Source organism: Myotis nattereri, assembly GCF_964212035.1.
Source record: "Myotis nattereri genome assembly, chromosome: 13".
Lineage (NCBI taxonomy): Eukaryota > Metazoa > Chordata > Mammalia > Chiroptera > Vespertilionidae > Myotis > Myotis nattereri.
In genome coordinates this window covers 34149181-34163344 of record NC_138088.1, presented here as the reverse complement: position 1 = coordinate 34163344, position 14164 = coordinate 34149181, and the positions used below count along the sequence as shown (strand labels likewise).

Below are 14164 nucleotides of genomic sequence, written 5' to 3'. Positions count from 1 at the left end.
ACAATCTTATAAAAGTAAATGAATAAAAGACAAACTTTCATTATATGATCATTAGTTCCCAACCAGTATCTTTGTATTTTAGTAGAAAAATGTAAAAAGCAGCATAACCATTGTTTCATTTTTGTAAAAGTTTAAAATTTTGACATTAGTCTTTAAAACTCATAATTAATAGATAATTCCAAAAATAGAAGTGTCAAAACCACTTATATCACTAGATTTTCCTAACTTTTCCCTATATATAAGTAACAGATGGCAAGCCTTAGTTCTTGGACACTGCACAATAATCACAATCTGTGTGACCTTTTCAGTATTAAAAAGAATCCAAAAAAACCTTGAGTACCTTAGTTATTTTACAATATTACAAATAATCTTGATTACCTTGGACAAAACCTAGATATGCAAGATTGTACACTTTCAATGACTAAATTATTTTTTATACAGATTTCCTACAACTAATCTATGAAAACTATTCAGATATCAGATTGCTTCTCGACTGTTCAAAAAACATATTTGCATGCACTCACCAAAATAAATATTTTTGTCTTCAGTGTTTAACATCAAGAAGGTATATACCACATCTAGATCAAAATTTCCTTGTTTAAAAATTGAAACAATTTTTCTTCATTTGGAAAATGTTACTCTAACAAGTAATCTTGTTTTAAAAAGAAAAGAATTTGTTTCTTCCTCAATATTTTTCATTCTAACTACATGAATTAATAAATTCACTGAGAATTATCATTTGCCTGGCCAGTGTGGCTCAGTGGTTGAGCATCTACCTATGAACCATCAGGTCATTGTTTGATCTGGGTCAAGCCCAGACTGCAGGCTTGATCCCCAGTAGGGGGCATGCAGGAGACAGCAGATCAATGATTCTCTCATCATTGATGTTTCTGTCTCATCTCCCTCTCCCTTCCTCTCTCTGAAATCAATAAAAACCTATTTTTTTTTAAAAAGAATTATCATTTAACTAATATAGTTAAAATTATTACCCTTTTTAAATTTTTTAATAGTACTAGACACAAATAGTACTGGACATAACATTCAATTTTTGACCACAAAAATTAATATTGATCATAAATGCAAATAGACAGCAAACCTTCATCAGTTAATATCACCAATTACTGAGGTAACTATGCAACTATAAATTATATCACTCAAAATATGCTCCAGGGAACAGTAACATCATGAGTCATACCCTTTTCTCTTTAAAGACAGAAAAGCAATAGATTATAACTACTTTAGTATAAAATGATGTGATATAGTTTATCCAAATAACTTCTATATCCACTTTAGTTCCAAATTTTATTTCATCTCACTTAAGTAAAATATGCTTAAATTTTAAATATGCAATAATTTCCCTTCAAGTAAAGCTTCAAGGCTAACACTTCAGTTGTCTCTTTTTTTGTGTAAGATTTTTTTTTTTTCATGTAAGTTCTTTGGTGAATCTCTTCCCATCCCTCCCAGATTATGATTTTATGGATCAAAATCATGAAAATCTTTCTTAATATTTAGAAAGATATTGGCCCTCTGAAATCCACTCTGAAAAAAAAAAAGAGAATAGCAAATATATCTATCTATCTATAGATAGATATATATATACATACACACACACACACACACACACACACACACACACACATATGTATAATTAGCCAATGCTGGAAACAAGTTTAATGTATAACTACAGGGAAATAAATATTTTTGATGACTTCACCATTTAAAAATCATTACTTCAGGCAATTATGAGGTGCTTTGGAAGTTGTTCAAACACACATCCCTTAAGTTCACTAGGATATATTACATTTTAAAATAGATACAATTGAACATAACAAGAAGCTATGGAAGCATGAAGTTGCAGAGAAATAGTACAATGGGTAAATTTGTTTTAAATTCTCTTTAATTATGTTTTCATAAAAGAAATTTTAAGTACAGTAAGCAAATGGAGCTTTTTATTCATATGCTGGAATACCATAAGCTAATCATGTAGCTTGATAGGAAAAACTTAAAATATTTATCAGTATCTCTGAATATCTCTTGTAATTTCAAAGAATCATAACAGTCAAAAACTTAAATTTCATAAGAATTTTTATAATAGGCCTTGACACTTTACTCTGCTTAGGCAAAATAAATTGTAAAATCAAGCAAACAAAAAACAACAACATAGCAAACCATCTATTCCTAGAACACTTTCGTAATTATGTTTGCCCTAAAAACAAAGCAAAAATATTTTGAGAATCCACTAAGTTACTCCCTTGGCATCTTATCTGAACTATTCTAAGACTCTGTCCTGAACTTTTCCAAAAACTTCAGATTAATGCAAGTTTTTAATTTAGATAAAGCACTTTAACTCAACAGGCTGAGAGAAAATTTAGGGTCTAGAAAAGAATGTAGCCCTAGATGGTTTGGCTCAGTGGATGGAGCGTCGGCCTGCGGACTGAAAGGTCCCAGGTTCAATTCCAGCCAAGGGCATGTACCTTGGTTGCGGGCACATCCCCAGTAGGAGGTGTGCAGGAGGCAGCTGATCGATGTTTCTCTCCCATCGATGTTTCTAGCTCTCTATCCCTCTCCCTTCCTCTCTGTAAAAAAATCAATAAAATATATTTTTTAAAAAAAAGAAAAGAATGTAATACATGCATCAGCGAGTCTTAGAGTCAACCTTACTTTATCTGGAAAGAGATGAGAAGCTTTTATAACTTGCCAAATTTTGGCATTTTACATCAATGATTTAATTTCACTATATCTGACTGTAACAAAAGCAGCTTTAGAATAAAGGAAAGTTTAAAGAATGCATTAAACAATAACAAAAAACAAGTATACTAGGAGCAAAACAACAACTACATAATTAAAGAAAACAAGTAAAGGATTACTTTAAAAACTACTGGCAATATAAAGAAGTTAATGCTTTTTTTAAGTGAAGCATACCCATCTTGTTAGAGCAGTTCTATGAAGCATCCTTACAATGCATTACACTTATACATGTTTATGGAAAATATCTTCAGCCTTTTTTCTAACAGAATTTGTAAGAAACAATTTCACAATCAGCCTAATAACACATGAGCCTTCTTCAAATAAATCTTTTTTTATTAGCAGAGATATCTTTTGTGGACAAAGTTCTTACTATAAAGAATACTGGTCTAGCAGCAGTCAGAAAACCTAGATAGTAAAAGCCTAACTCCATCAATTATTATCAATTTGACCTTAAATACTACAACCTAAGGGCAAAGATACTTTTATTGAATATTATATTTCTTATATACCAGACACTTTATACCTTTAAACCAGGTTTTCTCAACCACAGCAGTATTGGCAATTTGGGCCAGATAAAATTCTTTGTTGTGGGAGAGACTGTTCTGTGCATTGTAAGATGTTGAGCAGCATCCCTGGCCTCTACCCACTGATGCCAATAGCATCTGGCTCCCCTGATCCCACCCCACCCCCTGCACACACACACACCTCCCAGCTATGGCCACCAAAAATGTCTGGACATTGACAAATGCCCAGACAAGGTGGAAGGGGTGATCACCCCTAGTTTCCAATTTCTGAAAACATCTATTCTACACTTCCAATAAGCCTAGAAATCCACCCCACATATTAAGGATTTTTACCACAATCTTTAGACACCTGGAAACTAGGGTTCAGTAAGGCTTAGTGTATCTTTTAATACACAACTGATAGAGTGATTAAGCAAGGATTCAAGCTAGACTTTAGGTCCGGACTGATTCCCAAATCTATTCTTCCACCCCACTATACTGCCTTTCTAAGCACATTGCCTCATCTACAAAATCAGGATAATATTTATCATGCTGAACTAGGGGTTAGAGATTTAAAGAGATAATATATGTGTAAATTCTATTAACCTAAAGGAAGTAACACATCAAGAATTTGGTTAACAGATCATCATGAAATACAGTGGTTCACAAAGTGTGATCCCGGCCACCAGCATCAGCATCACTTGTGAACTTGTTAGAGATAAATTCTCAGGCCCCAACCCAGACCTAATAAATCACAAACTCTGGAGGTGGCACAAGTAAGCTATGGTTTAACAAGCCCTCCAGGTTATTCTGATACTCCTGAAGTTTGAGAACTACAGATGTAACAGAATCAGAAAAGTACTGCACCAAGTGCCCCAAAACACTGCATCCTTCTTTGCACTCAATCTTCTACCAGCTTTTAACAAATTACTGATTCTACTAGAGCTACAATTCCTATACTATAAAAGAAAAGAGGAAAGAAAGTAATGCTTACCCTATTTCTTAGGTTGCCTCTTTTTTCCTTTGCCAAATCAAACAAGCTGATAACCAGCTTTTAAGAAAAGGCATTGTTGTCCTGGCCAGGTAGCCCAGTTGTTTAAAGCATCATCTAGATATGCCAAGGTTGCAGGTTTGATCCCCAGTCAGGGGACATACAAGAGTCAACCAATGGATGCTTGAATGAGTAAAATAACAAATTGATGTCTCTCTCTCTCAATCTACCCAAATAAATAAATAAATAAATAAATAAATAAATAAATACATAAATAAATAGGCGTTGTTGATTAAAAAAAAAAAACCTAAACAAATATAAGACAGGGTACATGCTAGCTAATTCTGTTATATCAATTAAAAAGAAAAATATCCGCCCAGCTGGTGTGGTTCAGTGGATTGAGTGTCGTCCCATGTACCAAGAGGTCCCAGGTTCGATTCCCAGTCAGGGCACATGTCCAGGTTGTGGACTTGATCCCCAGTAGGGGGCATGTAGGAGGCAGCCAATGGATGTGTCTCTGTCATCCATGTTTCTTTTCTTTTTTTTTTTTTAAATATATTTTATTGATTTTTTACAGAGAGGAAGGGAGAGGGACAGAGAGTTAGAAACATCGATGAGAGAGAAACATCGATCAGCTGCCTCCTGCACACCTCCCACTGGGGATGTGCCCGCAACCAAGGTACATGCCCTTGACTGGAATCGAACCTGGGACCCTTCAGTCCGCAGGCCGATGCTCTATCCACTGAGCCAAACCGGTCAGGGCGTCATCCATGTTTCTATCTCTCTCGCCCTCTCTATCTAAAAATCAATAAAAACATATTTAAAAAAAAGAAAAAAAAGAAAAAGATCCTTCTGGCTCAGATCCTCATTTTTCATGTTTCTAAATAATTAAATAGCCCTAACCGGTTTGGCTCAGTGGATAGAGTGTCGGCCTGTGGACTGAAAGGTCCCAAGTTCGATTCTGGTCAAGGGCATGTACCTTGGTTGCAGTCACATCCCCAGTTGGGGGTGTGCAGGAGGCAGGTGATCGATGTTTCTCACTCATCGATGTTTCTAACTCTCTATCCCAGTCCCTTCCTCTCTGTGAATAATCAATAAAATATATTTTTAAAAAAAATAAATAAAAATGTTAAATTTCATAACACAGATAAATTAAGCCTGGCAAAGCACTGTTTTCACTTTACTAAAACAAACAACAACAACCGGAAAAAAAAAAAAAAAGTCCAGGAAAGACAGTAATTTATAAATATGCATTTGAAAAATAAATACCTAAAAATCCAGCTCAGTAATATCCCCCAAATTTCATTTAAAAGTAGAAAAAGTTTTCAGTTCTATTTAATCTCCAATCAGTTCAGAGTAATTAGAACACTCAAAGATTCTCACTTATTCATGAGAACAAAATCATTTTAAATAGAAAAAAATTGCATACATTTTAAAGCAGTTGTTTGCATCTTTGAATATGCATGCTATATTTATAATTTTAAGAATACATCGTGATTTGAATACTTAATTCAAATCACAATGCATTTCCTAAAATCTTAAATAATTGCATCCTCTTTAAAAGATCAGAAATATTAAACATATAAAAATAGCAGAATGAGAGAACCTTATTGTATTTTAGCCTGAAAATTTACAAAAATCAATAAAGTTCAAAACTATTCTGAAGGGCTTTCAAAATACTAAATCAACTTTAAGTTTTGGATGGTGATTTAAAGCAAAACATCAGTCCACGTAGCATTAAAGAGAGACACAAAGTGAGAAAGTGTTTTAGACAACTCAATTTTCCTGTAAGATGTCAAAATGCACAGTTCAATTCTACAACCTAGATTTGGACCAAAATATAGCCAGTTTTTACAACACATAAAATGTTAAAAATCACATAATCAGATAGTTAAATATATAATTAAATTAGTCAGGGCACCAATCATTTTGCAATGCCAAACAAATAAGCAAAATAACCCTGATAATCAAGTGCTTCATATTGAGGTACTGTGATACAGCTGGGAAACCAGAATAGGCAAAGGGGAGAAAAAATTATTTTTATGGATACGTAAGAGTCTTTACTAGGCAGATCTCAAGCTTATTCAATCTTCTCCATACCTGGTAAGAATAAATGAAGGAAAAAAATACTTTAGCTCTTTCTTCCAATTTCTGGGGCCTAAAATTATATTGAGAATCTTGACTAAATGTGAAAATGGTACACAATAATACAATAGTTTAAAACTATATTTAAATTCCAATGCTGTATTAACGCACTGCCAGATTAAGTGTAAACTGTATTGTAATAAATGTAACTGGCATTCAAAGTTGCAAAACTCCCCCAAAATCTGAACTTAAAAAGAAATGCTAAGAAATATACCTTTTCTGATTAACAGTTTAGATAACTCTTGTATCATATGTTTTCCTTCATTTGAGGCAGAGATTACTCTTTGTGAATAAAAATATACTTTAACTGATCTTCTTTTACACTAAAAAAAATTTAATGTCATAACATTTTTATCCTAAAACTTCCACTTTAGTGTGCCAGCAACTACTTTTTGATTAGCATAATTAAGTTGTTTGGTCAACAGTATGAATAAGCAGAGATTTATATTCTATTTATGATGAAACAGCAAAATTACAGACATGTTACATATATATACACATATATTCAAAGCTCCTAAAGGAATATTCCCTATTTTAAAAAGTACTCAGAGCTTGAATCAATTAATATTCTAACATATCCAAAACAGAAGAAATTCAGTTATGATCACTGCTCCTCCCATTAGTGAAAATACAAATAATTTCTAATATATGGATAATCTGAAATGATAATTTTGAAAAAAAGCAGATATCAATTAAGTACTTACAATGTGGCCGGTACAATGCTAAGTGAATGACTTGCATTATCTCATTTATTACTGAAGAAAAACTTTATGTGACTAGCTACCATCATCCCTATTTTACAAATTAAGAGGCTTAAGTAACCTACTCAAAGTCATCCAGACACTAAGGGACAGAGACAGGATTCCAACACAAGGCAGGCTGGCTCCAGAGTTTATACTGCCATCATAAAATCTAAAATGAAACAATGTACACATAATGTGTAAATAAAACCACTACTCAATGTTTTAATGTAATTTAAAATAGATTTAACCTTATTTGAAAATTCTAAAACAATATCTACCAAGGTAATCTCTTCTTTAAAGAGAAAATAAGTTTTTAAGAAATATTATGGTAATTTGTTAACTATTTATTTACCTGTATATACAGAATATTCACACACTTAAAAATTAGATACACTGTCCATATAGATTCACTCTTCATATTTTTGGACAGTGAATCTAAATTGTAAGTGTTTAAAAATTCTGTGTACAAGTATTTATTCTTTTGCTGACAGGTTCAGCCACCTGTCAATATTCTCAACACCAAGTGTAATCCTAGTAATCTGAAGATACCCACCCATCTCTTAACTGCCAACTATTGCAAATGAAAAGTATCTGCCTTAACTATACTGGAATTAAGACTTCCCATCCAAAATTATTTCACCCCCTAAATTATGTTTATTCTTTTTATGTTAATATTTTTCCAACAACCTTATTTTTATTCTTGTGCAAATTATATTAAAAGAACCAACTTGCTAATATCTGTAACCAATGAAAAATTTTCGAAAAAGTAGGGGATAAACAGTCAAATTCAATACACGAATTTCACCTTTCCTGACAAATCAAAGCATTTTACATTAGTAAGTGCATATATTCAATACTTCCAAAGAGACTTATAATTCACAGACCAAAATACTTTTGACCATCTAGCAAAGAAGGCATGTGGCTGCATATGGCTTATATGAAAGAATTATGATATCAATTTACTCAATAAATCCTTACCAACTTAAGTCTAACCTCAACATTACTGATATCCTTGATAGCAACTGCACTAATTTCAAAACTAACAGATAAAAAGCAACTGTAAAACAGAACTAGGTATTTACTAAAATCATTACTGACCCCAATCTCACAAGGTGATACAAATGTCTTAAATCACTATCCTTAGAACAAATCCTAACACCTCCCTTAATGAATTCAGTCCACAAAAGAATTCTATGACTATACTTAAAATCAAGTTTATCTAAGAAGGGGGTTGGGGGAAGAGAAAGAATAAGAATGAGGGTTCTATGAAATAGAAAAATTCAGAACTAATGGAGTCTTAAAAAAACAAACATGATACCAAATAAATTTCTTATACTACATTAATAACATATATTCTGGAAGCTAAATCCTTATAGTACAGCCAAGACCTAATATTTCAAATAAGTAAAAAACTGTTATATGCATACACACTTCTAAATCTCTCTTTACAAACTCCAATTTCACATATAATATTAATATAAAAACATTTCCCATACTTTTGTCTTACTAAAAAGGCTGAGGTAAAAATTTAAAAACAGAATGTTTACTGAGTATCAATTAACGTTAAAACTTTGTGAATTGATTTTCCCATAATAAATACTCCTCCATCAAGTCACTGAAGTGATTACTTCTTAAGGGCCTTAAAAATTACTTAAAAGTATTAAGCTATCACCAAATGAAAAACAGCAAATGGGGCAAATCTCAAAATAAGAACCCTTGAAAGAAAGAATTGAAGACTTCACTTCCAAAAAGCAAGGAATTTTGCAACATTAAGAGGTTAGTACATTATGTGTGGTTATTAGGAAAAAGTAGGTAAATTGCTCCACACAAAAAATTAAAATAATATCCCCAGCTACCATTCTCATGTTAAAATTCTTAAAGGTAATACACACAAATGCATCTTTCTCTACTATCTTTGGAAAACTGAATTTAAAATTAAGGTGGTTATATCTCATCATATTTTATCATAGTATTCCTTTAGCATTTTAGTATATCATAAACAATGTTAAGCTGCATTGATGACAACTACTGTGCAAATATTTACAGTAGACAGCAATAAAATTCCTTTTTCCTTATAGTGAATCATATAAACTGTAAGTTACTCAATCCTTTGAGATGCACTTTATTCTTAAATAATCTATATGAAATAAAGTTTGTCAATTATCACATAGCAATTAGGTGGCCCACTTCGTTGTTTAGGAAAGAAATACAACTTGATACATAACAGTGTAAAATTAAAGTTGTGAGTGGAATCTTTAAAAAAAAACTTCACAATACGGTCATTTTAGTAATCACTAATCTTAAGAGAGAATACAGCTAATTTCAATAGCTACTGTACTCTCTACAAGTGGTTACTATTTGAAAAGACACAAACTTATCAAACAATGAAAATACCAGAAGCCTCAAGTTTTCATGAAATCTAAAGACATTAAATAGTTTATAGACTCATGTTCAGCACTACTTTCCAGACTAACATTAAGAATAAAACCCTGCCAACAAATTATTTTTAGAATAATTCAATTTTGCAAAAATCTTTTACAATTATGGTCTTCAATTTTTCTTTGAGAAATCACTTCATTGTTAATCTTTATCAATTAAAATACTCCAATTGCTACTTTCATAAAAGAATTTAACTTTCCACAGGCTAGCTGTTGAAACAGATCCTACAATCTGCCAGAGAAAAGCTTCAATGGCCATTTTAATTCCACGCTCCCCGCCCCCCCCACAATAAACACAAAACACTAAAGTGAAACCAAGCAAACCAAAGTTTTTGTATATCAAAATTATTGGAAGTGGAACTATCAAAAAAAAGCCCTTCACTGACTTTTTCCTAAGTAATTTTTTTCATATCATCATTTGGCTCAATAAAACCACAACTCTAGAAATTAAATATTAGTCATTTGATGCAATATTTGATACTGCTTTCTATGCATTCCATAACTAAATATGCAGTTTTAGAGAAAGTTTTAGAGAAAATTTCACACATATAGGCACACATGCTCTGAAATGAAAGGAGAAATAGCCAACCACCTCACCACTCACATATAAACACCAGGTAGAATAATTTTAGTTTTATAATCCTAATAATTTTAAATCAAATAGGTAAAGTATAAATAGCATAAACGAACTTTGTGTACCAAAAGGCATTCTAGAAGTTTTTTTGAATGGGCTTTTTTAAAAAGTTAAACATTTAATTAATTTGTTCTTATACATCTAGATGACTGTCAAAAACACACGCATTTGAAATGTTACAAATCAGAAGAGTTTTCCTACAACTAATTATTTCTAGGCAAGTGGGTCAAATTCAGCCTTAATGAAGTTCTTCAATTAATGCAACCTCCAAAATTTCCAATTATCTTTTCAATATTATTTTTAACTTAGAAAACTTAACATTTTGAGTGTTGTAGTGCTATTTTTTCAAGAACTTTCATCATTTCAAAACAAAACTTGGGCAAAATTAGCTGTGCACATTTATGTGAAACTACATATCCAAAAGAATATAACTTCTTCAAATATAAAATGTTTTCTTTAAAAAAAAAAAAAAAAACCTTCCCCATAATATTTAGCAGGACATATACACATTAGTGTCATTCTACCTTAAAGCAAAATGTTTACTGACATTTGCTAAAATCATTTTTACTAAGAATACTCTATTAGGACTTAAGCAATTACATAATTTTAACTAACTACTGTCCACTGCTACAATTCACACCACCAAATTTTTGGCCTTAATCGAATGTTTGTCACCTCAAACCAATAACTTAATTCTGTTTCCTCATGCCTTACACACTGGCCTATCAGTAACTCTCAATCCCTGTGATACTTTCTATTCTAAAAAAAAAAAAAGGAGGGGCTCTATCCCCATCCTTGATCAAAACCAGTTTATTATATCTGAAACTGCAAAGATTACTGCCTTTTGATAACCATTATTGTTCTAAGCACAAAGGCTTAACTTTTAGACAATCAAAACTATACACTACACCGTTAAAATTTCTTGGGTTTCTGTCTTATTCAACAAGCTGACTCAGTAAATTTAACACTGAAAAAAGCTAACATACCTACCATCGGAAGCTGGAGAAATCCACTCTCACCAGCATTTCTGGTTATTAGCTGGTAAATTATACTTGACATCCTACACGAGTCAGGGTAAATTTAAGGGATTCAGAAAGATGTCAGAGGGCCTGAAACCTAAATAAGGTTGAGTAGCAATTCTGGCATCACCATACTTAAATTTCAAGTGAGAACTTCAGTTTAATCTTTGCAATCACCATTTGCTACACACAATCCCTTGAACCTACACATTATTATCTGGGATCAAAAACCACTCAATCTCCATTCTATTAGGTGTAACAAGAGCACTGAATATAAAATGCTGCTTGAACTGCAAATTTCACGCTCTATCCTACATCACCCCATCAGGAGAGAAAAGGCAAATTTAACGAAGATCTAGGAAGAGCACCTTATGAGGTACATTATGGCACTATTCACCTCAAAGGACAAAACTTCTACACGCAGGTCAAAGTTGCCATTAACTTAGCTTCCACATGCAAACCCCACTTTTGCCCTCCCAGGAGCACCAGAGAGACTGCAAATGATTCTGCTTCTAAAATTATGCAAATCAGCTCACAGCTCACATTTTTTTTCAAAAGAATCTATCAAGGCAACCCAGGAAACGAAGCACAATCACTGCAAGATTCTGATGCAATATGCGTACGTGCAACACTAATTTTCATCTTAATCTGGTCTGATACCCTTGATCTGGGGCCTCCAGCCAAGATTTAATCGAAACATGCTCGACCTCAAAGCGCCTACTTTTCTGCCCATTTCGTGGACCGGCTCCCCAAGCTCCCTCCCCCCTAAGAGCGCACTGTACTCTGCATTGACGGACAATAGCCTTTCGGGAAGAGACCCCGTAGATATACAGACCAAGAAACCAACCGGTGCCTTGACACTTGCAACCAGGCAAGCGTCCCGTCTAGCCGAACACATCCCCAGGTTGAATGCATCCAACAGAGGCACAATATATATATATAGACATTTAAAAAAAAATCTAGAAATTCGACCGGGGTTCAATGCAATAGTCACCCAAACTATGGCAATGTCTCGCCTCCGTCTACTCCCACGTTCTTAAAGGGAGAGAGGGTGACAGAAAGGCACAGGGGAGCCGCCGCAGAAATGGATACAGGTCAAGTCTAAGTCGAATCCATCCTCTTGGTATCTCCTTTTGTTTCTGCTAACGATCTCCTTGATGATGGCTGTCATGTCTGGGAGCCGGTGGCTGAAGAAGAAGGAGGAGAGAGACGGCAGGAGCGGCTGGTGGCGAGGCTTCTTCTGCAGGATGGAAATGGCTTTGGACTTGGCGGCCGCGGAGGCCCCTCGCTCGGCGGCCGCGGGGCTCTGGACCGCAGCCGGGTAATGGCTGCTGCGGCGGCCGCCGGATGGTTGCAGCGGCGGCGGGGCCTGCTTGTCTTCAGCGGCCGGAGGCCTGGCCGCGGCGGCCGCGGAATGGGGAGAAGACGAACAGTCCTCGGCGCGGCTGCCTCCGCCGGCGGCCTCGGGAGCCCGGGCCGGGGGGGGTGCGGCGGCGGCGGAGGGGAGGCTCAGCACCGGCCCGGGCCCCTGGCTGTGCCGCCGCCGCCGCCGTGTTGGAGGCAGGAGAAGGGGAGAGACCAACTCTCCGGCGTTCCCAGCCCTGGAAATGGTGACGGGCGGCTCCGACCCGCTCCCCGGAGCTGCCGCCGCCGCGGCCGCCGCCGCCGCCTCTGCCCCCCGCTCCAGGAGCGGGAGGTGCCGCCGCGCCTCTGCCGGCTCCCGCCCGAGCCCGCGGCTTCCACCGTCCCTCGCCGAAGCCCAGGAAGAGGCTGCCGCACGGTTAGAAGCGAAGACGGAGAGGAGGCGACGGACGCCGCCGCTGCCGCCGCCGCCGGCCGGCCGGCTCGCCGAGGGCGCTGCCCCCGCGGCTGCTCACGGGCGCTGAGAGGGGCTCTGGGCCGCGGCCGCCGCCGTCTCTCATCTCCTTCGCCTGCGCCCGGCCTCGCCTCTCAGCGGCTCAACTCTCAAACTTCCATCATGGCTGCAGCTTCCGAGAGGGGAGAGCCGAGCGCCGTCGCGCGCCGCGCCGCGCGTGTATCCTGCCGCGGCGCACAAAGAGTCCCGCCACATCACCGCCCGCCGCGGGCCCGCCCCCTCCGCCGCCGCGCCGGGAGCCGGAGCGCCTCGGGAGCCCGGGGGGAGGGAGGGAAAGAGGGGGGAGGACGGGCAGCGCCGGGGGAGGGAAGGACGGGGGCAGCGCGGGGTGGTGGGAGGGGGCAGCCCCGGGTGCGAACGCCCAGCCGGCAGGCGCCACTGAGCATGCCCAGCGTGGCCGCCCGGGGCTCGCTCGGGCTGGCTCCGAGGCGCCCGCCAGCAGCGAGGTGCACTTGCCGCGGCTGCTTCTGCAGCCACGCAGGGCGGGGGGGACCAGCTGAGCCTCGGCCTGCGCCCAGAAACCCGGCCGGACGCGGGGCAGGCGGTGGCGGGGCGCTGAAGGTGAAAGCCGGGGTAGGTGTGTGGAGTGATGTCACTGACTCGGGTGGGAAGTTACCTGCGCGCAGGTGCACAGGGACGGTGGCGGCCCTGGGCATGGGACCGGGACATGCCGGGACGGCCCCTGCAGCGGGGACACCCCTCCCCCTGCCTCCGCGCCTGATCTCCCCGGCGCGGCCTGCGGGCTGGCTCTGGCACCGCTGTGGGATCACAGTCCTTCGCAGAGATTTGAATCCGGCAGCCTTTGCCGAAAACCCCCCCTCCCGCTCCGTGTCCTCCAGGTGTCAGTCTGAGCACAAAGCACAACCCCCTATTGTGTCTCCAGGGCGTCCCACCTCACCGGCCCCCTTTCACCGCTCCACCTCCCGCTTCCCCGGCCACCCGGCCCTCCGGCCCTGAACATGAAGGCTCCCAGCCGCACGCCGAGTGTGAGAACATGGTCCCTGAATGTCTAGGTTCCCAAGGACAACGGCCTGGGGGACTGGAAGCGGACCCCTAGGGTGGATGCA

At 38.3% G+C, this 14164-nt stretch overlaps 1 protein-coding gene across 1 annotated transcript in view; it reads right to left on the bottom strand.

Moving 5' to 3' along the window:
• PTEN (phosphatase and tensin homolog) overlaps nucleotides 1-12565 on the bottom strand; it is an 84442-nt gene extending 71877 nt beyond the window's left edge. Inside the window, exon 1 of the mRNA XM_081105331.1 lies at nucleotides 12314-12565. Within this exon, the coding sequence (XP_080961457.1) occupies nucleotides 12314-12392 (79 nt within the window). The 5' untranslated portion in view covers nucleotides 12393-12565. The remainder of the gene's footprint in view (nucleotides 1-12313) is intronic.
• Nucleotides 12566-14164: the final 1599 nt, after the last annotated feature.